The 27089-nt window shown below is 43.2% G+C and overlaps 1 protein-coding gene across 2 annotated transcripts in view; it reads left to right on the top strand.

Moving 5' to 3' along the window:
- DOCK10 (dedicator of cytokinesis 10) overlaps nt 1–27089 on the top strand; it is a gene marked incomplete at both ends in the record, with an annotated part of 280006 nt that overhangs the window by 48612 nt on the left and 204305 nt on the right. Inside the window, one exon of one of the 2 annotated variants that reach the window (XM_082841819.1) lies at nt 22074–22235. The exons of the other annotated variant lie outside the window; for it this stretch is intronic. Coding sequence (XP_082697945.1) covers nt 22074–22235 — 162 coding nt within the window. Of the gene's footprint in view, nt 1–22073; nt 22236–27089 lie in introns of those variants that run through there. 2 annotated transcript variants of the gene reach the window in all.

The following is a 27089-nucleotide window of genomic DNA, read 5'->3' as shown; positions in this document are numbered from 1 at the left end:
TCTTCTTGGATTGATCCCTTGATCATTGTGTAGTGTCCTTCTTTGTCTTTTGTAATAGTCTTTATTTTAAAGTCTATTTTGTCTGATATGAATATTGCTACTCCAGCTTTCTTTTTATGTCCATTTGCATGGAATATCTTTTTCCATCCCCTCACTTTCAGTCTGTATGTGTCCCTTGGTCTAAAGTGGGTCTCTTGTAGACAGCATATATGCGGGTCTTGTTTTTGTATCCATTCACCCAGTCTGTGTCTTTTGGTTGGAGCATTTAATCCATTTACATTTAAGGTAGCTATTGATATGTGTGTTCCTATTACCATTTTCTTAATTGTTTGGGGTTTGTTATTGCTGGTGTTTTCCTTCTCTTGTGTTTCCTGCCCAGAGAAGTTCCTTTAGCATTTGTTGTAAAGCTGGTTTGGTGGTGCTTAATTCGCTTAGCTTTTGCTTGTCTGTTAAACTTTTAATTTCTCCGTTGAATCTGAATGAGATCCTTGCTGGGTAGAATAATCTTGGTTGTAGGTTCTACTCTTTCATCACTTTAAATATGTCCTGCCAGTCCCTTCTGGCTTGCAGAGTTTCTGCTGAAAGATCAGCTGTTAACCTCATGGGAATTCTCTTGTATGTTATTTGTTCCTTTTCCCTTACTGCTTTCAATATTTTTTCTTTGTATGTAATTTTTGATAGTTTGATTAATATGTGTCTTGGCATGTTTCTCCTTGGATTTATCCTGTATGGGACTCTCTGTGCTTTCTGGACTTGATTAACTATTTCCTTTTCCATATTAGGGAAGTTTTCAACTATAATCTCTTCAAATGTATTCTTAGTCCCTTTTTTTTCTCTTCTTCTTCTCGGACCCCTATAATTCAAATGTTGGTGCATTTAATGTTGTCCCAGAGGTCTCTGAGACTGTTTTCAATTCTTCTCATTCTTTTTTCTTTATTCTGCTCTTCCGTAGTTATTTCCACTATTTTATCTTCCAGGTCACTTATCCCTTCTTCTGCCTCAGTTATTCTGCTACTGATTCCTTCTAGAGAATTTTAAATTTCACTTACTGTGTTGTTCATCATTGTTTGTATGCTCTTTAGTTTTTTTAGTTCCTTGTTAAATGTGTCTTGTATTTTCTCCATTCTATTTCCAATATTTTGGGTCATCTTTACTATCATTACTCTGAATTCTTTTTCAGGTAGACTGCCTATTTCCTCTTCATTTGTTTGGTCTGGTGGGCTTTTACCTTGATCCTTCATCTGCTGTGTATTTTTCCGTCTTCTCATTTTGCTTAACTTACTGTGTTGGGGTCTCCTTTTCACAGGCTGGAGGTTTGTGGTTCCCGTTGTTTTTGGTGTCTGCCCCCAGTGGCTAACGTTGCTTCAGTGGGTTGTGTAGGCTTCCTGGTCTGGGGGACTGGTACCTGTATTCTGGTGGATGAGGCTGGATCTTGTCTTTCTGGTGGGCAGGACTGCATACGGTGGTGTGTTTTGGGGTGTCTGTGAACTTATGATTTTAGGCGTCCTCTCTACTAATGGGCGGGGTTGTGTTCCTGTCTTGCTAGTTGTGTGGCATAGGGTGTCCAGCGCTGTAACTTGCTGGTCGTTGAGTGGAGCTGGGTCTTTGCATTGTGATGGAGATCTCTGAGAAAGCTGTTGCCATTTGATATTACATGGAGCTGGGAGGTCTCTTGTGGACCAATGTCCTGAACTCTGCTCTCCCACCTCAGAGGCCCAGGCCTGACACCACTCCGGAGCACTGAGACCCTGTCAGCCACATGGCTCAGAAGGAAAGGGAGAGAAAAAAAGAAAGATAGAAAAATAAAATAAAAGTTATTAAAATAAATAAAAATAAAATAAATTAAAATAAATAAATAAATTTATTTATTTATTTATTTATAAATAAATAAATTAAAATAAATAAAAAAATAAAATAAAAGTTATTAAAATAAAAAGTGAAAAATATATTATTAAAAAAATAAAAAAGTAAAAAAAAAAAGAAAGAAGAGAGCAAACAAACCAAAATACAAATCCACCAATGATAACAAGCACTAAAAATTATACTAAAAAAAATAAACAAAAAAAAATGGACAGACAGAACCCTAGGACAAATGGTAAAAGCAAAGCTATACAAAGCAAAGCTATACAAAGCTATACAAAGAAGCATACACATACACACTCACAAAAGGAGAAAAAGGAAAAAAATATGTATATTAAGAAAAAGGAAGAGAACAACCAAAGCTCTCTAGTTTTTTTGTGGTGCTGTCCTCCTCTGGTGTAAGGTCATAATTCTATCTCGAAAAAAAGTGTTTTCTAAAGAGCACATGAGATCCCATTTCTCAATTCACTTCTGAATTGATTCTAATACATCCAATGACCTCTTTTCTAAAATTCGTTTCATGAAGGGCTTGATTGATTTCAGCCTCTTTATGGATTGAATTTAATGTTCATCCTCCATTGTATTACTGCCCAGCATGCTTAAAGGTGATTATATATGAGATGAGAGAAATAAAGCAAGGCCAGGATTGCTACTTTGGGGGCCAAGTGTAGAGCGGCTTTATCCCTGAATCGGGAAGCAGGGCCACACGTGGACTGAATTGCTGATGAACAGACCCTCATGGCTCTTGTAATGCAAGCAATTGATTCTGAAGGCGGGAAGCTGCTGGAAAGGCTGCCCTGAAACTCTGCATCAACACTCTCGTCATTCTTGGTTTTTTCTTAGGAAAACAAATGCTCCCTAGACTGTTAAACCAGGCCTGTGGCTTTATGCTTAAAGCCCAGATTTTTGAGTCGGAAAGATAAGTTCAAACATGGCTCTACCGTATATTAATGCTCGCCATGTGGCCCTGGGAAGTTATTTGACCTCTCTGAGCTTCGGGTTTCTCAACTTTAAAATAGGGATGCATTCGTGTCCCAGGGCTACCATAACCAATTACCACAAATGGGCAGCTTACAGCACCAGAAATTTCTCACAGGTCAGAAGTAGTCAGCAAATCTAGTGGTCGGCAGGTCTGTCCTCCCTCTGAATGTTCTCAGGGCAGATCTTTCCTTGCTTCTTTCTTTTTTTTTTTTTTTTTTTTGCGGTACGCGGACCTCTCACTGTTGTGGCCTCTCCCGCTGCGGAGCACAGGCTCCGGACGCGCAGGCTCAGCAGCCATGGCTCACGGGCCCAGCTGCTCCGCGGCATGTGGGATCTTCCCGGACCGGGGCACGAACCACGGCAGGCGGACTCTCAACCACTGCGCCACCAGGGAAGCCCGAGGACGTATCTTTTTGAACGCCACATTAAACCCACTACAAGAGCTAATCATATGCTTACATCACAGATTAAATAAGAAAATGCTAAGTGAATAAGACATGTTCAAGAAATGTTAGTCATCATCAGTTTTAGGATTATCAAATAGCTTCTTGGTTTTGTCATTCTAATATTTACTTACCATAGACTTACCAAACTTAACAGTGGGCTCTGTTATGATTAGGCCTGAGGAGCAGATATAAGTCTCTAGTTGCTTTTGAGCCTTTCACAGGAAAAAACATGGCTTTTCTCCCCAAAGTGGCTTGGAAGTCATTGACCTTATATTATCAGGATAAATGCATCTCATAGAACTTTCAAGACAATATTTCTTGTAGTTTTAGCAGAGAAGGAAAGTCATTAGGGATCAAGGATGCTAATGAAATACCATTGGCTCCACTCCATAAAATTTGGAACAGGACTGCTTTTAGATAAAACCTTTTATTTGAAACTAAAATTAACGGAGAGTGTGTCTGTGCTTTGGATATGTGTTTTTTGAACAGAAAGTTCATTTGATTAAACGTGAAGTCAACGCAATCAGTAAAACATGACTTCAGGATTGTGTGTCTCCACTCTGACCCTGATTGAGAGCATTGCACTGCCAGAGATAGTTCTGCTGCTAAGATCCATCTTCTGGTGGAATATGGTGGAACAAAGGCCCACCTCCCACCCTCAGAAAGCTCAAACTGTCCCTCAGGATATTTACTCCAAATTCCAACTCCAAACTGTAACCGTAACCTCCAGAAATTCCTTTCCATTCTTAATTAGAGATGGCATTTGACACCTTCTAAAACTTTCCCTGCTCATTCGTTGGTTCTCACCTGTCCACCCCAGGGCAGTCTGCACTGACATTATTCTTACTGACTCTTCAGTGGGTTCTGGGCATCTAACAACACTCGAAGCCCTTCCTGGGAGCTGTGGGTAATGAGAGGCTATCTACTGATTCCTTTCCTTCTGCATATGTGGATGCATCTTTCTGTCTGCCTAAGCCGATGGCCAACTCCTTGAGGCGTGGCCCAGCTGTTGTCACACTGTGATAAGCAGTCTCTGAAACACTTTCTGTATCTCAGTCTACTCGCCAGTTAAAGAGAGCTGAACGGTTGACCAGATCTCAGCCACTAAGCCCGAAGAAATAAATGGAAGTAATTCTCTTCACGTCGGTCAATAAAGGGCCCTAAGAAGAAGCAGATTTATTTCTGCATAAACTCATTGAGAAAGCTTTGCGTGTGGTTGTTATCGTTATTATCGCAGTTCCTGGTCAGAGCTCACCTTTATTCGTTGTACGACTTAGGGATGAAACTTGAAGAAATGATGCTGAGGATGACACTTTGGTCATTCTTATAGAGCAATACGGCAAAGAGGATGAACGTTTGCACTTGAGGCCTCTTCTCACAGTGGACACCAGGGGGCAGTGCTTATAGTAAGAGATTTCAGCGTCAGGCAGAGAAGTGCATCCGTCTGCATAAGTGGGATGCCTTCAAGAGGGGCCCAGCAGTTCATGATTGAAACCCTTTTCCGCACTTCACTTCCCAGACGTCTTTTAACCATCCTTCATAATGCCACTCAAATCTTTTAGCCTCTAAAGAAACCATATCTAACTGTCCTGGCCGAATTAACTGCCCCTCTCTGACCTTTCATAGTATTGGGTTGGCCAAAAAGTTCATTCGGGGTTTTCATCGGTTACAGGAAACCCCGAATGAACTTTTTGGCCAACCCAATACTTTGAATAAAACTCGATTTTAGGCGATTTGTTGTATACCGTTGCACACCTCTGGTAAGCCCTGCCCATGGCTTAGCAACATCCCCAGCACCTGCTCTTGCCTTCTCTATATCTATTGCTAAATACACATACTCTGAAAGATTGCTGAAACTACTACTATTATTACTTCTACTACTATTAGCTAACCAGTAACTTTAAAGCTAATCATTTAAAAATGCTGTTAAGACTCACAGACTTAGAGAACGAACTTATGGTTACCAGACGGGAAGGGTGGGTGGAAGGGATAGTTAGGGAGTTTGGGATTGACATGTACACACTGCCGCATTTAAAATGGATGGCAACCAAGGTCCTGTTGTGTAGTACAGGGGACTCTGCTCAATATTATGTAACAACCTAAATGGGAAAAGAATTTGAAAAAGAATAGATACATGTATATGTATAATTGAACCACTTTGCCTTACACGTGAAACTAACACATTGTTAATCAACTATACTCCAATATAAAATAAAAAGTTAAAAAAAATTTTTTAAATAAAAATGCTGATAAGATGCCACTTCTCATAATAATCTTTGCCTCCCCACTGTTGGCAGGAAACAGCACTAAACCGGTTCAGTAGGTTAACTCCTTCAATGCCAAATTAACACATCACTTTCTAGTAACTGCTTTTCTTTCTAGGAACAGCTAGAGCACTGTTCCGAAGCCCCTTTCTCTAAAGGAAATGCAGAGAGGCCATGGCTGGCACATGGACTCACATTCCAGTCCCTTGATCCTGCCCTACTTTTGGCAAAGACACCCTCCAGATGTTGTGACTGTGTTGAAATTCTGTTGGCCTCCTAGCAGAATTGGCGGTATTACTTTCCATGAGCTGTGGACAGGAAGTGCTCAAAACAAAACAGTTTAAAAGTGGGCTTGGTCACTCTAAAAAATACATCTATTTATTTTTTAAAGTGGGGAGGGAGAAAGAGGAGTTGCTAATCAATGGGTACGAAGTTCAGTTCTGTAAGATGAGTAGGTTCTCAAGATTTGCTGTACTACATTGTGCCCATAGGTAACAATACTGTACTGTACACTTAAACATTAATTAGAAGGGTAGATCTCATGTTGAGTGTTCTTACCAAAATAAAGAAAAAAGAAGAGAGAGGAGGAATAAAAGGAGGAATAAAGTGGGTTGTTTCTTGCGCTGTTAAAGCATTTACCTTTTGGTCTTCCATACACGGAAAGCACAATTCCATTAATGACTATAATAAACAGAATATATATTTCCCAACACTAAGAGTTCCTCAGAGGTCATGATTCTTTCCTTGTGTTTTTAGAAACCAGACCCACGAACCATTAGAAACTGCAGCAATGAGACTGAAGCATGACCTGTGAAGCTAGTAATTGTGTGTGTGTGTGTGTGTGTGTGTGTGTGTGTGTGTGTGTGTATAGCTTGAGTGATCCCAGGACTTTTTTATAAATAACAGGACATAATTTGTGTAGCTTCAGAAGACTCACCATGCATCAGCTCCTTGGGGCCAGCAGTATTTTTGCATATAAATTGTATGATATGAAAAGCCACATTTTCTTACCCTTTGATAGACCGTAGTTTTCTAATTTAAGGTCACTTGCCAATTTAACAGTGACTGCATCAGCACCTTGTGACGCCAAGCAGGGTGCGTTCTGAAGAGCCGTCAGAGGGAACCTGTTACATCGCACATAATAAAGCTTTCAATCCATCGCTGAGTTTCTCCAAGTACTTGGCATGCAATAAAATAAATTCTAATATTTACTCTGCGTATTGTCAGATAGTAACTATCAGGTTGGAGACCTGGGAAAAGTTGCTTCTTTGGGCTTAATTTTTCTCCTCTGAAATTACGGACATTACACCAGGCAGTGCTCATTTTAGGCTAGAGAATCCTAAACACCATCATGGTATTTATGGGTAAGCTTTTCCTAAGAGGAAATCATATTTTATTTGAGACTGACATCAGAATGTGAGCCCCGAGGGGCAAGAGCTCTCATGTCCGTGTTCACTGCTCTATCGCCTGAGCCTGGGACAGTGCCTGGCACAGACTCACCTTTAGTAAATATTCATTAAATGGAGAAAACTTCTTCCTTTCCTTTCTTCCCTCCCTCCCTCCCTTCCTTTCTTCTTTCCATGCTTATTAGGAAGGAAAGGAGGGAGGGAGGAAGGAAAGTTGACATATTAACACCTCATTAAGCTGAACCTGCTCCCTGGGATAGCCACGTGGAAGCAACCTTGAAGGTTTGCATGTGAAATTTCATGCTGTGAGTGATATTTCAAGAACAGTTTTGTAAGAGAAAAAGTACACTGAAGGATGTCAGCAATCTTTTTTCCATCTAGAAATCACATGGCTGGGCTGACTGGTGACCCTTTGGTGAAGAGAGTTCGATGACGTGGGTGCCGGGGGGGTTAAGAAAGAATGGGAAAAGAGGAAGGAAAGAAATAGGGTCTTTAGATGATGCTTTCCAGTTTTTTGCCTGTGAGGGAAGGCGAGAGAGTGCGGTAGCCATAGAATTTTCAGGGTTGAGAGAGGTTTTTTTTAGTTTGTTTATATAATCTGTGGGAGAAGCTTTTATGCTGCTGAGGGGAAGGAGCCAGTAGAGGGGGAGGGGAATGATGGACGGAGCAAGATGCTGGAGAGTGCGCAGAGATAGGCCTTGCTTCTGACGCTAGGGAGAATGGAGGCAGGATGTGAGTAAACATTTTAAAAGAACAACAATAATACAAATAACACCAAGGTGCTGAGCCAAGTAAAACCAGATGCTTCCGAATGATTTTAGTAACTCCGTTTGCCACTTGTTCATTCATTTCCATTCATCTGCTCGTGCTGACTCACAGACAAGCAGTAAGAGAAGCAAAATATTAAGAAAATACATAGAAAACTTATAACTCATGTAACATGTAACTCTTGGAAATTGGAAATAGATTGCCATTTATTTTTAGATTGCCTTTTTTTTTTTTTTTTTTTTTTGCAGTACGCGAACCTCTCACTGTTGTGGCCTCTCCCGTTGCGGAGCACAGGCTCCGGACACACAGGCTCAGCGGCCATCATGGGCCCAGCCGCTCCGTGGCATGTGGGATCTTCCCGGACCGGGGCACGAACCCGTGTCCCCTGCATCGGCAGGCGGTGTCCCAACCACTGCGCCACCAGGGAAGCCCTAGATTGCCATTTTTAAATCATCAATGTCTGGCTCTTGGAATACCATGAGATTGCAATTAATAAGAACTAGAGCTGGCGTTGGGTGGCGCTAGGAATTGAGACATGCAGCTGTGTTCACAAGTCCCTGGGAGATCTGAGGGTACAGACCTTCACAGATTTTGGAACCTATACTGGGGGAAACACAGACAAGAGATAGCTGGAGAGACGCGTGTTTGTTCCACAGAATGTTGTCCATATCCCCAAGCCTACACACCCACATCCCTCTCTTCTGGAGCCCCCTTGGGTTCACCACTCTCTTTTGGACCCCGGTCTTGCCTCTGGGAATCTGTCTCCAGATCTAAAATCCTCTCATGGCTTTGGATCACATGGCATGTCTGGTAGTGACTCTCTTTCTGGATTCTGCTCTGGTCCTCCTTGGCTTGCTGGGAGTTCTGGACTTCAATTCTCGGGCTCACTGTTCTTGAGATGAGCCACCTGCGTCATCAGGCCTGGGTTTCGCATGTATTCCCAGCACAGGCTGCTGTCTGATTCCTGTCCTCCTGGCCTCTGTCAGCAGTGCCTGTGAGCTGGACTTGTTGCCCGTTGCATGTGGATGACTATGAAGAAGGAGGCAGCAAAGGTTACCCCAAAGTCTGAGGAACAATGACGCAGCCATTAAAACCAAGAGGACCACTGCTACATATAAAATAAATAATCAACTAGGGCCTACTGTATAGTGTGGGGAACTCTACCCAACATTCTATAATAACCTATATGGAAAAACAATCTGAAATAGAATAGGTATATGTATAACTGACTCGCTTTGCTGTACACCTGAAACCAACACACTGTGAATCAACTATACTCCAATATAAAGTAAAAAATAAAATTAAAAAAAAACAACAACAGGACAGTTGCAAGGCAGAGGTGACTCAGAAACAAAGCCCAAAGGCAATGTTGAACTTGGCAGGGCACGGAATATCTAGATGGAAATGTGGAAATAGGCCTTTGGGGGGTTAGAGTAGATTTTGAAGGTAGAAGTGAGGATTTAGGGATCCCAGGTATAGAGGAAACCTGGTTCTTGGGAGGCCACGTGAACGCTAAGTTGGAACTCTTTTCTTTCCTTCTTCTGCCCCTAAGCTCAGTCAGCATGACTAATGAAGCCTCAGACCTTGTTCCTACCCCTCCTCCAGCCTCATGTCTGGAGCCCACATCCCCTGCCAGCCTGAAATGTGCTCTCCTTGCAAGCCAGCCACCTCCATGAAGAACCAACATTGAAAGCTGCTCAGCACTTATTGTCATGTTGTTCAAACTAGACCCCTCGACCCTTAAGTCCTGCTCATGTTGCTAACATTTATTGACACTGTTATACCAAACACTCGCCTAAATGATTTCACATGGATTACCTTATCTGATTTTTTTTACCTTATTTGATTTTCATAGCAATCATACATGTTAGAAATTATTACCAAGGCGACCGTGCATCCGAGTTTGTCTGTGCATAGCCCCTATTTATGCCTCATGTCTTGGCATCATTATTAATAGCACCCTCTAAAAGGGTCCTGGTTTGGACGGTCAATTATATGGCCACTGTAACTGTTACCACACTTACTTTCCTCAGTTTACAGATGAGACACCGAGACGTGAAGTCCCTTATCCATCGTCACATTGATGATCCGTGGCTGAGCCAGGACTCGGACTCTGGCATCAGACCCCTCATGCCAGCCTGTAAACCGCTGTGTTCTGATTCGTGTTTATCGGTCCCTTAAGTTTTGCTGGATGCCTCGTCTTTAGGATTTATTTGCTGCTGATTTAGTTCGATATTCTGTGTCGCACCGGGCAGCTTATCCTCTTTCGCCCCCATCCCCACCCCTGGTGAGCACCAGGTCCCACTGCATCTGACCCCCAGCTATAGCGTGAGCTTTTATCGTGTGGGGCTGGAATGGAGAGGAGAGAGATGGGGTGCTTGCTGCAGTGGGTAGAAGACTTAAGAGAAATTTAGTTTAAGGGCTGGAAGATGTGAGCCATTTGGTACAAAAGACTTGAGCAAGAACTTTATTGAAGGAGAAATGGTTAAGCCAGGTAATGGCCCAGCCTTTTATTTTGGACAACTTACCCGTTGACTCAAATTATCCCACAATCAATTCCAGTGAAACAAATAGTATCAATGACAAAACTGGCTAAAAGGCCTAAGAGCAACTACGCCACGTACAAGTGCACCTCATCTAAACAGACTTGGTTTTTGTCAAAATTGAATTTTGAAAATCAGTAGTGTCCTTTTCATGCTAAAGCGAGTTGATGGCCACAGGTGTGAGCAGTGCATACTTAAAAACCTGCCCTCATATACAATACCTTTTCCTGAAAAAAAAAAAAACACAAAAATTTAAAATGCAGCCATGGTCACTTTCCACATCCTGAAAATGATGAATTTACTAAGATTCACACAGTTAGCCATGTTTTCATCACCAGTGTACCAACGTCTACTTCCTGTCGTAACTAAAAGTAGTATTCCAAGGGCCTTCCTGATCACACACCATCTCATCCAGAGTTTGTCACAGGTGGGTAGGTCCGCCTTTGCACGGAAATAGGTAGAAATCTGAAACCACGGCTGTACATCAATACCAGGTGATGGGACCTTGCAGCACCGTTCCAAAACAGCCGTTGACATATCACGTATGTACTTTTACATGCATTATCTCTATTAATTCTCACAGCAGTCCTCTGAGGTGGGTCTGAAAGTGAAGAAGAGTCACGTGAGTTGCTGAAGATTTTCAAGCGAGGAAGACACAGACCTGACTTTCAAAACCAGGCTGGAGTTCTGCGGAGTCCTCCATGCCCAGCACATATACTAGACAGTACTGCCTCTGATGACAAGGTTAAACTTGCTTCTTTTTTTTTTTTTTTTTTTTTTTTTTGTGGTACGCAGGCCTCTCACTGTTGTGGCCTCTCCCATTGCAGAGCACAGGCTCCGGACGCGCAGGCTCAGCGGCCATAGCTCACGGGCCCAGCCGCTCCGCGGCACGTGGGATCTTCCCGGACCGGGGCACGAACCCGTGTCCCCTGCATCGGCAGGCGGACTCTCAACCACTGCGCCACCAGGGAAGCCCTAAACTTGCTTCTTAAGCTTAGAGCCCCATTACCTCCTACAAAGGTGGTCATAATATAAATTGTTAGGCTATTCCTTTCAAAATAAATTTGATATATTAAATGAATTACAAAGTGATCCGAAACGCTACGTCCTTATTCATAGATGTGTAGTGATAGACTGCTTTAAAAGCCAAAATACGTTCATCGGAAATTCCTTCTCTTCATCCCTTGGTTGGGTGCACATTAAATCTTTATTAAGATTTGCACTGAGATATCTGGCATTGCCTTTGAGGAATGTAATAGAATCCTATCCTGATCACACATATACTTCTAAAGACCTAAGGGCACAGGCAGTTGAATTTGGGAAATCCTTGTATGGCCAGGTTTCAGGGTCTTTCAGAGTAGAAGCATAGCAGCGTGGAGGCTGGGATCTCAGCCTCACGGAATCCAGCAGCCCTGAGGAAAACCGCCATTGGCACTGCGGCTTTGTTCGCTGGCAGCTCGGCCACCTGCCGGGCTGCTTCCGGCTCCAATAAGGACTGTGTAGTCCAGGCTGATGTTAAGCTGGCCACAGGCTGGGCAGGGCTTTGTAGCCCCCTCCTCAGTGCAGGGCAGGGCTCCTGTGTCCTCCTTGGGTAGGGGTCATAGTGGGCGAAGGGGAGGGAGGGAGAGACTTTCCCGTAGTCAGAATTCAGTTCCCCGAAATGTGTCTTCCTCCTGTTCCTTTCTGCTCCTGAATAGAAAACAGGATGACAATACTTTGCCTAAAGGGTAAACATTAACATCCTGTATTCTGTCTCGCATTCTTCTCTTCTAAAATGCTGGGAGCCTAGAGAGTTCTCCTACTAGGGGAGGTTTTCTGTTTCTCCATGACTCCTAATGTCGCCCAGCAGTGAGAGGCACACTGCCTCACTGGGTGTGTAACTGGCAACTCGGAAAGTCCCCGAATTGAGTTCATGAATAGCAAAGGCTCTCTATTTATTGGGTCCTTACTCCGTCCCGGGCACGGTGTTGAGCGTGTTAAGTCCTTCATTTGGATTATCTCAGTTACAACGCCTTCTCATCGTATAAGGTAGGGGTACACTGTCATCACCCCCATTTCACTGTAATGGAAACGAAGATCAAAAGGTTGTTTGCGGGCTTCCCTGGTGGCGCAGTGGTTGATAGTCTCCCTGCCGATGCAGGGGACTCAGATTCGTGCCCTGGTCCGGGAAGATCCCACATGCCGCGGAGCGGCTGGGCCCGTGAGCCATGGTCGCTGAGCCTGCGCGTCCCGAGCCTGTGCTCCGCAACAGGAGAGGCCACAACAGTGAGAGGCGGCGTACCGCAAAAAAAAAAAAAAAAAAAGTTGTTTGCTCAGGGCTTCCCTGGTGGCGCAGTGGTTGAGAGTCCGCCTGCCGATGCAGGGGACGCGGGTTCGTGCCCCGGTTCGGGAAGATCCCACATGCCGCGGAGCGGCTGGGCCCGTGAGCCATGACCGCTGAGCCTGCGCGTCCGGAGCCTGTGCTCCGCAACGGGAAAGGCCACGACAGTGAGAGGTCTGCGTACCGCAGAAAAAAAAAAAGGTTGTTTGCTCAGGGTCACAAATACAGGTAGTGACAAGCTCAGATCTGTGGGACACCAAAAGGATCAACCTCTGGAGAAAAGCCAACCGAGTCTTAAGCGTTCATCACCCAACCATCATCCTGCTTCCACTCCATAGGGCGTTGCCGTGTACCTATTAGAGCTCATTGTGGTGAAGATTCTGGCTATTGGGCTGGATCAGGGAAGGGAGCAGGTAGGATAAAGTCCTTTTGGCTTCTGACTTGGCAAACGACTTGATCACCAAAAAAAGGAAATGGGTTTAGTTGGACACCCCCATCCACTACGTCAGTTCCAATGTTTTCCTCCTCCCCCTCACTCTTCAGACTGCTTTTACCTCTTTTTCAACATTGTTTGTGATTCACTGTAGCCTTTAAAAAAAATATTGGCAGGGGGAATGTGAGAGATACCAGCAACAACTCTTTCTATCGCCCCCTCTTTTGTTGGTATGTTTATATGTGACTGACCCCAAAGCCCAGACATGTGTTATTGGTCTTTGTGAATCTGCAGTTGGAGAAAGCTTTTAGGCCCTAGACCTAGAAGGAACCTGAGCTTATCTATTCTAACTCTCTAACTTTATGGACAAGCAAACTTAGATCCAGAGAGAGAGAAGTAACAAGGACTGTCTGAAGTCTTAATTAGTGTCGGAGCCCAAACCCCATCCACTGCTGTGGCCATCACATCCCACTGGAATGCCGGGTACCCAAGTCACCCTGCAGAACTGCAGTAGCTTCAGTTGTCAGTAGCAGCAACCGGAGATAATAGGAACACAAACTTGAAGAATCCACATCCTGTAGTTTAGGGTTTAAAGAGAAGCTGAACATTATCTTATCAAGTTAATCTTTTGAATATAGCTCCGCCCCTCCTTCTCCTGCTGGGTTTAAAACTTGCTTTGTCCTCATTTCCTTTCAACAGCCTGAGCTGGGTGCTTTGCACCAATTCTAAAATTATATGTTGGGCTGCTCCCCTGAGTCCTGGCAAAGAATGCAGAGTTGAGATTTGCTCAGGTTGACACGATCCTTTTCAGCTCTTGAATTGGTTTGGAAAGCACATTTGTAAATGACTTAAAAGACTGCCATTTTCATGTTTGGAAAGCAATTCATGATTTATTGTAAATGAGGTTTAACTTGGAATGTTTAGGACGTGGGTGGCTAATTCCGGCCACAATTCAAAGGGGTAAGAAATGAACACAGAAAATAAAATAGAACAAGTACTGAAAGTACAGTTAATAGTTCATTGATCCAGCCTGAGCTGAGAACATTTTTTACATAGCTAACTTGGGAAGATCACAAAATTGACCCCATTTAATCATAAACTTTTAAAAACTAAAAGCAGTCTCTGACGGAAGTTTATCTCGGATGTTTCACAGGTTTCTCTTCCTTCTGAAGCTGTCACCCCTGGACATAATTTGACTTTTCCTGAGGCAGCAGTGTCATTATCGTGAGCTCTCATTATTGCCCTGGACTAGAACACTGTACAATTTACGACCTTTAGGATGTTGATAGTCCCAGATGCTAGGGATACTGATTTCCTTTACTTTTGTTAGTCTGTTTTGTCAGCGCTTCCTTTTGTGGGTGCTTGTACCTTTAAGTTAGTTGGACTCAGGCAACTAGGTGGTGTAAAGGAGCCAAGAACGCTTCCTGCCTCACCTCACTCTTGACCTTGCCAATTCATTCCAGTGCCAAGGCTCTCTCTTTTGTTTGTGTGTTTACATGTGACCGTATTAGCGTTGAACCTTGACTTACAGGACTGTTACCCTCTTTGGCACTTTCTTGGAATAATAATGATAATAAACATAATAGTTTTATTAATAATGCAGGTAAAAGAGTGATAAAATCTACCATCTATGCCAGTGTTTCCTGCATAGCATGTCTTTTGTTATAATAACTCTGCAAAAGAGGTCATCTTAGTTCCGTTGTAAAATTGAGGAAAATAAGGTTCAGAGGATTCAAACTTCGAATCACTTCCCAGGTACCAAGCTAGAACCATGAACCCTCATCTCTGCTCCAGATACACAGTCCGCAACCCCATCTAGTGGCGTGGGTCTCGGTAGCCCGCTGGTTTAATTGCTGGGACCACCGCAACCCTCTGAAGAAGCTAGAGGCTGTCAGCACTCCATTCCTCAGCAGGGACATCCTTCCAGTTCTAAGTGGCTCGGCCCTGTTCCCACTGGACCAAGGCAAGTCAGAATTATAGTGCTTCTGGTCAAAGGCTGTTGCAAGCTTCGTTCAGCAGCCTCTTTGGAATCCTGTCTAAGGTGGCTGTAAATGGCTAAGTGTACAAAGACCCCTCCTCTAAACCACTCCTGTAACCTTCCCAGATTAATGAATCGGGTGCTGTCTCTTTCTGGCCCTGCAGAGGTTGTTTCTCTTGCTTCCCGGGGCTTGGCTGTGATCAGAATAGTTGAGGTTGCAAAATGAGTGCCCTCTGGGTAAGTGAGGTATTATTATATTATTTCAAATGTGTTTATTCATGGAAAAGCACTGGGAAGGGGTTATGGAACTTGTCTTATGTTACCATGGGAGCTAACTTCAAAGCACGGAGGAGGCATGCCCAATACCCTCGTTCCTCCATCACACAGGGAACATCGTGTGTTACTCAACAAGGAAGAGTCCAGAGATTTTTTAAAAACACCACTTGTGAAAGGGACAGGGAAAAAGCAAGCAATGTTTGAAATCCTTAGATCTTCTCTCTTCTAGTAATAACTAACTCGCATGTATTGAATACTTACTTACCATGAGTCTGGCACTGTGCCAGGCACTGACATGGCGATTAGATCCTCATGAGTACTCATTCATTTAACAGATGAGGAAACTGAGGTTTAAAATGTTTGCTTTAAGTCACAAAGGTAGCAAGTATCTCAACAGGGATTTAAATTTGGCAGTCTGCTTCCTGAGCCTTTGTCTTACTGCAACATTATACCATCTTCTACTAAGAATAAGAAAGATTTATTCTGACCTGACAAGCATTCAGTCAAACATAGAAGCCTGAGAAATGTAAGGTATGATATTAATGGAACATTGACGTTATCCACACATTCTGCAGGAAGCTGCTGATGAGGAAGCCACCCCAGAGAGGGATGAAGGATAATCTTCTGATGCATCTAAATGTACCAACCAAAGAGTACTCTCCTTTTAAGCCGGACTGGTGCCAAAAGGAGGGAAATGAAGACAAAGAAGAGCTTGGCAGCAGCACCTGGATTTCTTAAATGAACGAACAGTGTGCCTGTTTCCAAAGTGATTAATTAATTGTACAACTCAATAAATGTCAGCGCGTGCGAAAGATGCCTGTAAAGAGGAGGCCACTATAATTAAGTGAAAATGAAGAGAGAGAAGCTGAAAGAAGAGAACTTTACAAATCACAGATGGGGAAAAAGAGGTCATGGTTACTATCAAAATAGACAAGTCCCAAGCTCTTGAGTAGAAGTAGCACCAGGAGAGGCAAAGATGCCAGTTGATAAAGAGCCACTGGGCCTCAGGGAGCGTCACTTCGCTGGGTTGTATTTTCCACTTTTTAGCTAAGGAAGCACTGATCGACTCCCTCCTATCCATTTAATTGAGTTTATATACCTGAGGGGACTTACCCATCTGGAAACAGACAAGTTAAAAGATTCATTCTAATCCCTGCCCTGGGAAAGTGGTCAGTCCGTGACCTGGTTTTACTCAGCTTGGGGTTAAAGCCCCAGTTGCTTTTTTTTTTTTTTTTTTTGCGGTACGCGGGCCTCTCACTGTTGTGGCCTCTCCCGTTGCGGAGCACAGGCTCCGGACGCGCAGGCTCAGCGGCCATGGCTTACGGGCCCAGCCGCTCCGCGGCATGTGGGATCTTCCCGGACCGGGGCACGCATCGGCAGGCGGACTCTCAACCACTGCGCCACCGGGGAAGCCCGCCCAAGTCGCTTTTAATCTATGAGGCTTCTCCTCCTTTGGGGTCACTTTCACTTGGGAACAATTGCTGAGCCTCTGGAAAATTTACAAAGCAACCCAGCAGGATTCAGACTTTGAGGGTGATAATGATGAGGAAGAAGAGGGGGAGTTTGTTTTCGTTACATATTGATTGATTGATTCACTCCACGAAGCACTGAGTTCCCATGGAAAGGCTGTGCTCCAACTTAAAGAAGTGGATGGAAGTTTCTACCTTGATCTCCAGTTTCTTTCCATCACACAACTCTGTATAGAATAGTGCTGGTGGTGAAGGAGGGGGCAACAAAGACTGGGGGCAGTTCCACTCCACCAATTTCATAGTCCCCACCAAATTCTCATGCTGGCCCAGAAAAGCAGGTGGCTGGTTCCCTGTGAACAGCAAGGTGTTCAGGCTGTCAGCTTCCAATGGATTCCAGGGGGAGTGGCAGCAGGCTTCTTCCTGGAGCCATGTCCAGGCTCAAAGGGTGTCCTAGGGTGATGGCTTCATTCTTGTTGGACCCAAAGTAGCCTCTTGGGGCATTTCGGTGTTAACCAGCATCTTTGTATGTAAGGACAGATGTCGCATCAGGGAGTTACAAAGCAAGCCAATCACAATTCCGCATTTGAACTGTGTGCTTTCAGAGCCAGTTTCGACAGGTGAGTCATTTCTGCCAATGAATGCTTCACATAGTAAACACAGCACACCTTTTTAAAAATTATCTTATCAAATTCATTACATTTTCAAATGTTTTAAAATGCAGTTTAAATTATCACCCCAAACAGCTTGCTGACACTACTAGCTGCCTTCTGAAACTGTGATCCAAGGAAACATCACAAATTTTCCTCTGAAGGACAAACTAGCTCTCACAGGGGATCTTCCGGGGTTGCATCCCTTCACTTTGCCATGTGCCAAATGTTTCTCTGGTATAAATCCACCTTTGGAAGATACAAGGTTTACTTGGCATATATTTGGCTTTCAGAATTGGTTTTCAAAGGCTCAGACTCAATTCAAATTCTGGCTCTGCCACTTAAATAGCTGTGAGTCTAGGAGCAAGTCACTTAATTTCTCTGTGCCTCAGTTTCCTCACCTGGAAAATGGGGGTGATCAGAGCACGACCTCATAATGGAGATGTAAATGAATCAGTATGTGTGTGTAAATATTAAGTAGAACTGTGCCTGGCACATAAGAAGTGCTATGGAAGGGCTTGCTTTATTATAAGTTTCATTATTGTTATTGTTATTATTATTATTCACTGAGCATCTACTGCATGGTTACACAGGGCCTACAGTGAACGAAGCACAATCCCAGCTCTTACAGAGAGGGGATGACAGCTCTTAAAAATGAAATCCGTCGGAATGTGATTTCAGCTTATGTGTTAGGAAAGAAGCCCACAGGGTGCAGTGATAGGACCGCGCTTCCTGATTACCTCGGCTGTGAGACGAGGTCTGTCAGCAGAGGCTTCTCGGGGGCAGTGTCATGTTTAAGCCGAACCTGGAGGCTTTGGGGAGGAGACCGAGCTTTCACCCTCCCCATCAGCACAGGTAGTCTCACACTTGCTCAGTGAATGATGATTACGGGCTAGGCTCTCTATTGGTCTTTTTATTTATTTATTTGGTTGCACTGGGTCTTAATTGCAGCGGGCAGGCTCCTTAGTTGCAGCTCGCCGGCTCCTTAGTTGTGGCATAGCGAACTCTTAGTTGCAGCATGCATGTGGGATCTAGTTTCCTGAGCAGGGATCAAACCCAGGCCCCCTGCATTGGGAGCATGGAGTCTTAACCACTGTGCCATGGGGAAGTCCCTCTGTACCAGTCTTTTCAGGTACTCTCCTCCCGCCGACATCCTGACAGGTGTAAAGGATTATCTCCATGTTACAGCGGATACTCTCAGGGCTCAGAGAGGTTAAACGACTTGCTCGAGATCACACAGCTTATGGGTGGCAGGAGTGTGTCTGACTCTGCAGCTCACTGGGAGCCTTTCTACTGCCTTCTGCTGCCGCCTCTTCCTCCAGGCTGCCACCGGGATCAGTTAGACTTGGACCGTGTGGCTCAGTACATACACTGTCAGTTCCTCTATGAATAAATCCAAATATAAGGAGGGTTCTACTTAGTTTGGGTAGCCTGAGTGCTCTGCCCTCCAGCTCTGGGAACAGGGAGAAAAGTCCTAGAGGCCCCCTTCTTCACTAGGTTCAGACTGATACCTGACTCTCAGCTCTCAAGCTGACAGGTGTGCCCATTGCCATCTTTTCTTCAGAGTGTGTGTGAGCCAGGCGGGCAGGCTGTAGACATGCCCACCTCCACAAGCCAAGGGGAGCTGACACCTGGGCTACTTATTCTGGAATCGTTTGCCCTTCTGCAGAGAGCTACTGTGCTCTAAACTTCTGTCTGCTGGGGTGAGGGGTAGGGTCCACTAGCTACTCTCTCACACCCAGTGCCTACTTTCCTCAAGCTTGGAGGGCCCCCTCCAGGGCTCTGTTGAAAACTGTGGCTCCTCTTTGCACGGCCTTCTCCTCCCCTGGAAGCTGTTATTCATCCTTCATTTTTGGTTATTGATCAATGTGACCATATTCACTTTTCATCTTTCAGAGAAACTCTGAAAACTCTCATCTGCTCGAAGATCCATCCCGCCCCCAACTTTCTCACTGTCATTAATATGTTCCCTTTTATGCCGCTCTGTGGTCACTTCACTTGGACTTTGGGAAGAAGGGAAGGAAACATACGTACTTCATTTCTCAATTACAGTATTTGCATCTGAGGGCATGTTTGTTTTCTAAGATGACGTACTGCTGTCAGCAATAGTGTTCGGTGCACATTTAATGCTTGAAGGCCAAGTTAATGATTTTATTAATACTTCAAAGAAAATGGCAGACACCTGTGGGGAGCTGATTCTTCCTTTTTTACTATTTCCTGTGTGTCAACATCTATGCCAAATGTGAGGGAAAAAAGGTCCCTTATGTCTGTGGGTTGATTTCTATCTCTTCCCCCACCCTACCGCACCTCCAGCTTAATTTACTATTTCAAACTTGGAGCTCAGAATCTGATCCCTTTCTTGCAATTTTGCTGCATGTTTGAAAATTTTCATAAAACGCTGGACTGTATGTCCAGCTATTATTCTCTGATTTTCATCTTTCCGGTCTCTTGTCCATTGGGTAACTGTAGTGTGTAATGAAGTCACAAGAAACTAATTCTTGGAGGTTCCCTTTCCTTGATGATGGAAGTTGAGAGAGAGAGAGAGAGAGAGAATTCTGAGACTCTGTCCATAATAGCAGTCCATCAATAACAGGGATGAATTCCTCAGAGGCAGAACAGGGATCGATGAATAGAGCAGGACTCTAATAGCTAGAAAGCGCATCGCTTTTTCCCCCCAAGACTTTGTCATCTGCCAAAACATCTGACTCCAAAAGCCACCCTAGAGGTTAGCCAGACTTAGCGAGAGGTGGCTAGAAAGGAATTTGGTATCAAACTACCTCTTCCCTGCCAAGCCCATGGTGTGCAACTGAGGGATCCACCTTCCCTTTCCTGTTCCCCACAGGAGTTGCTGGAGTGTTTAAGCACCTCCAGTCAGTGTCTTGCTGCATTCGAGCTGTTCGGTCATGAGCAGATGACCAGAACCCGAGAGAATGGTTGGAGAGTGATAGGTCATGGGGTATGGGAGTGGTGGACAGGGTGAGCACCGACATCCAGGGAGCCCCGAGGAGCAATCCTATTTGAAAAGACACATTCATAATCATGGAAACCCACTCCATGCTTTGTCTCTGGTGGACACCATTTATATAGATATTCAATACCCAGGCCAGACAGGCTAAATTGTGACCTCTCTTCTGTAAATGCCCTAGTTGTTTGGAGTAAAAAAAATGGTTTAGATTAGCACCCGGGCACTCTGACAAAGGTCCGGAGGGAGTTCAGGGACTTGCCAGCATCATTAGCATTTTTTTCTTCTTTTTCCAGCCGCACTAAAATATGTTTGCTGAAAACATAGGGAGATGAAAAACTACTGGGAGCCAGTACCTCTTAAAAGAAAAAAAAGTGTTTTACTTCTCTGGCAAACATACCAATTAAAACGAGGCTGTGTTGTGACAGATGACGGAGCAATTAATGCCTAATTGAGCCTCTGCTAGATGCCTCTGCGAAAGCCACTTTACTGGGGTCACACCTTAGAGCAAAACAAGCCTCCAAACTTCCTGCAACACTCTCTGCTCTGCGGAGCCCAGAAACCAAAGAAAACATTTTTGAATCTCCAAGAGTTACACCAAAAGGATTAGCTAAACGGAAAGATCTCGACATTGAAAAATCTTACCGGGGATTTCATAGTTTCTTCATTTGTAAGCAAAATCTATTTTCCACGAGATATTTTTGGTGCAAGCATCCCCTGCTGTCCTATTCTCTTAGAGTATACCATTAGATCTTGAGGCCATTCCAGGCAGGTCACGTGACTTCTAAGCATCTCTCCGGTTCCCTCCTAAGTCACTAGTCTCACAGGAGTCAGGGAGTCCTAGACTCTTAACTACCAAAGACCTCCAAGTCCTTCCTGAAGCCTTGAATTCTTACTGATAGGATGTGAAAATGCTGTACAGCTGCTTTTCCGAAGAGGTCAGCCCGGTGGAGCTCCCTGCCTGACCTCAGTAATAGAGATATTTTCAGCCCTGCGAGCCGCCTGTGTAAATATAAAAATGTATTAGGCTGCAGAACTGCATGTGTGGGAACAGAACAAGCATGCTATTGAGAGGAAATCACAGGGGGAACACTGGTGTCCCTCACATGGGTTTGGTTAATGCGTGCATACTTTTGATAAATCGTTTTGATTCAGCGGACTGCATGTTTCAGATGAGCCCATTTCATTTCTGGAACTTCTGAGCTCTGATAAGTAAAACTCCAGTCACTTAGTAAGGTGTCTAATAAAGTTTACTTCTGGAGGTTTTAACATTTGAAAACAATCATGTCACTCTCTGTATGACACTCATTTGCCTTAAAAAAAAATGTTAGTGTGAAGTCAATTTTTCAGTTGTTTAATGTGAAAAAGAGTGATTTGTTTAAGTGTCTGAGAGGGAAAGATATATTTATTCAGACCTCTGAAACCAGAATCGAAGAGAATCACTGTAATGAACAGGAAACATGCTCTTGAAATGAACTGAGCAGTGCTCTCTGAGCGAAATGCTCTAATATCCCTGAGTGTGTTCAGTTTCGGTGGATCAAATCTTTCCCATCTCTGCATCCAAGCTATTTGGCAGTGATCAGATGATCAGAGCTCAAGGAAGTGATTGGAGAGTGAGCTCGCTGCAGCTGCAATGTAGGCTGTTTTCAGGGACAAGGAGCCACTGTTTTCAAACATAGCATCAACATAGAAGTTATTTTGTGGGCTCCAGGATGCAGCGATGGGCTGCACTGCCAGCATTGTTCTGCTTCAGGCTTTTCGTTCTGTGGTCCAGAGGAGCTGTCCACACATTTGTAGACGACGCCAGGAGGAACCATCCCATGAAATTTTGCCTCTGGAAAGTGACGATGAAATGAGTAGACCCAGAACCCTCATCATAATGGTATGGTATCTGTGGCAGAGCAGCCTCCGTTGATGAAACTGTTATTATAGAAATGAGGTTGCCATTCGAGGTTTGGGTTTTCAGCTTTAGATAAAGAAATGTGCGACCTAGAGTTTACTACTGTGCTTTCCTGTTTGGGGAAAATCTTTCAAAATTGTTTCCTGTATTATTCAGAGAACTGGTTTTCTTTCTCTTAGATCTGTCATGAAAATGTGCAGTTTATTGGTCTCTGAGAAACTGTCTTCTGCCTAACATTTTGTATGCTGTTATTAACTTTTGTGCAGAAACAGAAAATTTTGAAGTCTTGTTTAATTAAGTGGATTTTATTTTATAACTCAAATTTGAAAGTAGAGCCCCAGATGGATATTTTTATATCACATGTAACCCATCGAGTTGTGTAAATGTTGGTAGTTAGATCTCTAACTTCAAAGTATTTGAGGCCTTTATTTCCGATGCTGCTATGGAAATGCCTTTCCAAAATGCTTAACTTACACATAAAATCAGAATGAAGTTTTTGAGAATTTTGTGGAATGCATGGTGTTTTAATTAGAAAGCTGTTTCTTGCCACTTGTCAAATTACATTTTTGTCTGTGCTTTAATTATAATAGTGTTACTCCTTCTTTGTGTGTCTGTTTGATCAGCAAGAATAAAGTAGAGGTTAGTCTCTCCTTACTTTAGCTTCAGGGAGAGATTTGCCTAGTCACTGAAATTCAATGTTGGGATGGAAGTAGTGTGCTAAAGTTTCCAAAATTGGGGAGGCGTTGAAGTCTGCGTGGTTTCAGCACAATCGACTTTTTTCTCTTAGATTTCAATGTTCAGATATCAAGGATGCAGTAAATAATGAATGATAAATACCTGTTACACTAAAAGTTTTTAAATGAAAGTCATTTGGCTTGGGCTATGCCTTTGAGTGACAGAATACTAAGCCATAACATTCTATGCCAATTTCTCCAACAAATCAATATCTGGTTTTCAAAAGGGCAAGACTGTTCTTCAACTGTTGGGCTATGATGATCTCTAAGAGGAAACACTTAGTGGGAATATTTTCATACTCATTTTCCCATAAGTTTTCACAAATTAAATTTAAAAGGAGTTGACACATTTGTGCTCCAAGTTTAACTCTTAATAGCAGTAACACATTCTATAGCTATGTGTATTACTCATGCCAGCTCAGTTATTAAAACAGTCAGTTTTCCTAATTTTACTAATTAGACTATAAAATTTTGCAGCTAGAAATTTGCCCCTAAAACTGTGTTTCAAAGTAATTGAGAAATAAAAAATAATACATTCACTTAATAACAATGCCCTGTTTTTTACAAAGATCCTTTTAATTCATAGGATACCTTTACTGACATTAAATGAGGTGATGATGGATTTATTGATGAGGAAAACAGGTTCAGAAAGATCGAATACCTTGTTTATATCACACAGCTGCCCAACGCCAGAGCCTCAGGTCACACTTCGATCAATTATTCCAAAAGCCAATATACTTTTTCACTCTGTTCATGTCTCTAAGGAAATAATGATAAAACTGAGAAGCGTGAATTTTTATGAGAAGTCTGATGGAAATATTGGACCACTCAGAGTAAAATATGCTCATAGAAAGTTATTGTGCAACTTGAAAGTTTCCTCTGTGCCGCTTGAAACTTCACACACTCCACAACTATTTGTTGCCGATGCACTGTCGGCCAACCACTGTTCTAGGTACTTGGAATCCACCAATGAACAAACCCATCCAAGATCCCTGCCCTAAGTGGCAAAATTTTACTGTGATTGTATATTTTGAAGATCTCATTATGGAATTACTATATTAGGGTTGTGACGCTTAGTGTCCTAATTTAAGTCAATGAAACGATTTCCTATTTTCCAAGATGGTGGTTTGAAACCTTGAACATGTTTCAAAATCACCTAGGAGTTCTTTATGTTTTTAAATTTTTATTGGAGTATAGTTGATTTACAATGTTGTATTAGTTTCAGGTGTACAGCAAAGTGAATCTGTTATACATATACCTATTTGCACTCTTTTTAAGATTATTTTCCCATATAGGACATTACAGAGTATTGAGTAGAGTTCCCTGTGCTCTACAGTAGGTCCTTATTAGTTATCTATTTTATATATAGTAGTGTCAGTCCCAATCTTCCAGTTTATCCCTCCCCCCCCCTTACCCACTGGTAACCATAAGTTTGTTTTCTACAGATTCTGTAACTCTGTTTCTGTTTCGTAGAGAAGTTCATTTGTACCCTTTTTTTAGATTCCACATATAAGCAATATCACATGACATTTGTCTTTGTCTGACTTACTTCACTCCGTATGACAATCTCTAGGTCCATCCAGGAGTTCTTATTTATACTAATCCTTGGGCTCCTGGCCCCAATGACTCTACATAAGAATGTCTGGAGTGGAGCTGAGGAATCTGCACTGTTAGCAAACACCCCCTGAGTGTTTCTGAGAATCTCAGATTCTGAGATTCCGATGGAGGAGCGTGGTGGATGACGCTCTGAGAAACGGCGCTCTGGGAACTGATCATCTAAACCCCCTACCTTGCATCCTCCTTTAACCTGATATGCTAATCGCCTTCTCACTCTGGCTACAAGCTTCTGAGCAAACTGATTTTTTATTCTCTTACTTTCCCATCAACCACTAGTCACCAAATTTTGTATATTGATCGTGTGTGGGTGTGTGTGTAAGAACACAGGCTCTAGAGCCAGAGACTCTAGGTTGCAATCCTGAATTCATCCCTTATCGGCTGTGTGACCTTCTGCATACTTTTTAACTACTCTGTGCTCTTTTCCTCCTCTGTAAGGTGGAGACAATAGTTCCCTCAACCCAGAGCTGTTGTGAGGGTTTAATGAGGTAAGGATGTTCAGTGCTTGGAATCATGTCTAGATATGTTATTAAGATTATCAATAAGAAGGATCGAGGTCATCCTAACTGAAAAAGTGACATTTGAGGGAAAGACCTGAAGGAGGTGAAGAGTGAGTCGGAAATGGCTCGGGCAGAAGGACCAGCCAGGGTGAAAGTCCCTGATACGGGAAGAAGCTTGGGGTGTTTGAGGACCAGTGAGGAGGCCAATGTGGCTGAGTGAGCCAAGGAGAAGGCAGTAGAAGGACGTCGTGGAGGGAACAGGGGACAGGTCATGTGAGGCTTGGCGGGCCATCATGAAGACATGGGCTTTTTCTGAGAGTGAGAAGGGACGCCGTTGGAGGGAGCAGGCACAGAAGTTAGGAGCGTGGGCTGTGGAGCCAGAATGTCAAGGTTTGAGTCCTGTGTCTGCCTTCACTAGCTGTGTGGTCTTGACTTGTCCTAAGTGCCCCTTCATTTCTTCACTGATGAAACGCAGAGAGTCACAGGACCTACCGTGTAGGGCTATTGTGAGAATTCAGTTACTACTTGTAAAGAGCTTGTAAAGTGCCTAGTGGGTAGTAAGTGCTGTGTTAACTATAGGTTTGTTAATTTGGATGGCCTTGAGCAGGGCAGTAACAGGGTCTATGGCTGCCAGGGATCCAGGGTGGAAGCAGGGAGACCATTAGTCAGGAAGCTATTGCAATGATCCCAGCTAAAGATGCGGATGGTAGTTGCTGAGGTTGTGAGAAGTGGGTCGATTCGGATATATTTTAAAAGTAGGACCAGTAGAGTTTGCTTACAAATTGAACACAAAGAGTGAGAGAAAGGGAGGAATGAGGGATGAATGTATGGTATTTTGGTTTTGTTTTGTTTGTTTGTTTGTTTTTTGGCCTGCACAACCAGAGGACTGAGTTGCCATTCAGAAGGGGAAGGCTGCAGGGGAAGATTTGGCAAGCTAATCTAAGTTCACTGTAAGACATGTTAAGTTTGAAATGCCTGTGAGGTCTATACATGGAGGTTGCAAATAGGAAATTGGATATATAGCTCAGAGTCCCAAAGAAGAGTCTACAGAGAAGATATAACGCTTGGCACTGTATAAATACCAATTAATGATTGATGAATGAATACATGATCTCTCCTCTAATTTCCTATAATACTTATAGTGTGTCAATCCATTTGTAGTTAATCATATCTTTAGCTATTTCATTGAACTTGTTTATTTACCTTATTATTCATATTTTTTTTTATCCCACTGGTAGGTGGAAAACCCCATGTAGGCAGGAACTAAGTTGGCTTTATACCCCGGTGGTGCCCAGCACCATTGCTTTTATAGACTAAAAGTTCAGTATCATCAATGATTTGAAATCTTTAAGCAACTGACACCAACTTGAAAAGTTCAACTGTTAAAGCTGCCTTCCTAACTCTTCATTGAAATGTCCAGGAATAAGTTAAGAATGAAGACAGCTACTACAATAAATACAAGGGTTTGAATGTTCTGCAAAAGGCTTTTGTACTCAAGTCATCATTATATCAAAGAATCTCATTGCTGAGTCCAGGTCCTGAGTCTTCATATAGAGATCAGCTTTGGGCTGGCACTGATTATAGTTTAGCTGCATAGTCCAAAGTGGAGACACTTGGTACACATCAAAATAAATCATTGTAGGCCCTTTGCCTTTGCAAGGGACACATGAATCCTACCATCTGAGACTATTACAATGCCTATTAAAATGCAGCCAAATTTAACTGGGAGAAAATGAGGAAATTCCTTCAAAGCTCTAGTTTGTCTCTTCAAAAATTTTTGCTCTGATGGGAGAATTAACAGAAACCTTTTCATGAATTAGTTTTTCTTACATCCTTTATAGCATATTTTGTTGAAGGCCTCAGACACTAATTTAATTTATGGAGATCTGCTGTTTTCTGAGGAATGTCTATAATTTCTGATGTAATTTACTAATCACCAACCCTGGAAGTTGGCTTCTATTTTAAGGCCTATTTCCTCTTCCCCTCCC

This window comes from Leucopleurus acutus, assembly GCF_964270905.1.
Source record: "Leucopleurus acutus genome assembly, chromosome: 6".
Classification (NCBI taxonomy): domain Eukaryota; kingdom Metazoa; phylum Chordata; class Mammalia; order Artiodactyla; family Delphinidae; genus Leucopleurus; species Leucopleurus acutus.
Note: the sequence above shows the minus strand (reverse complement) of the source record. Positions and strands in the feature narration are given on the sequence as shown.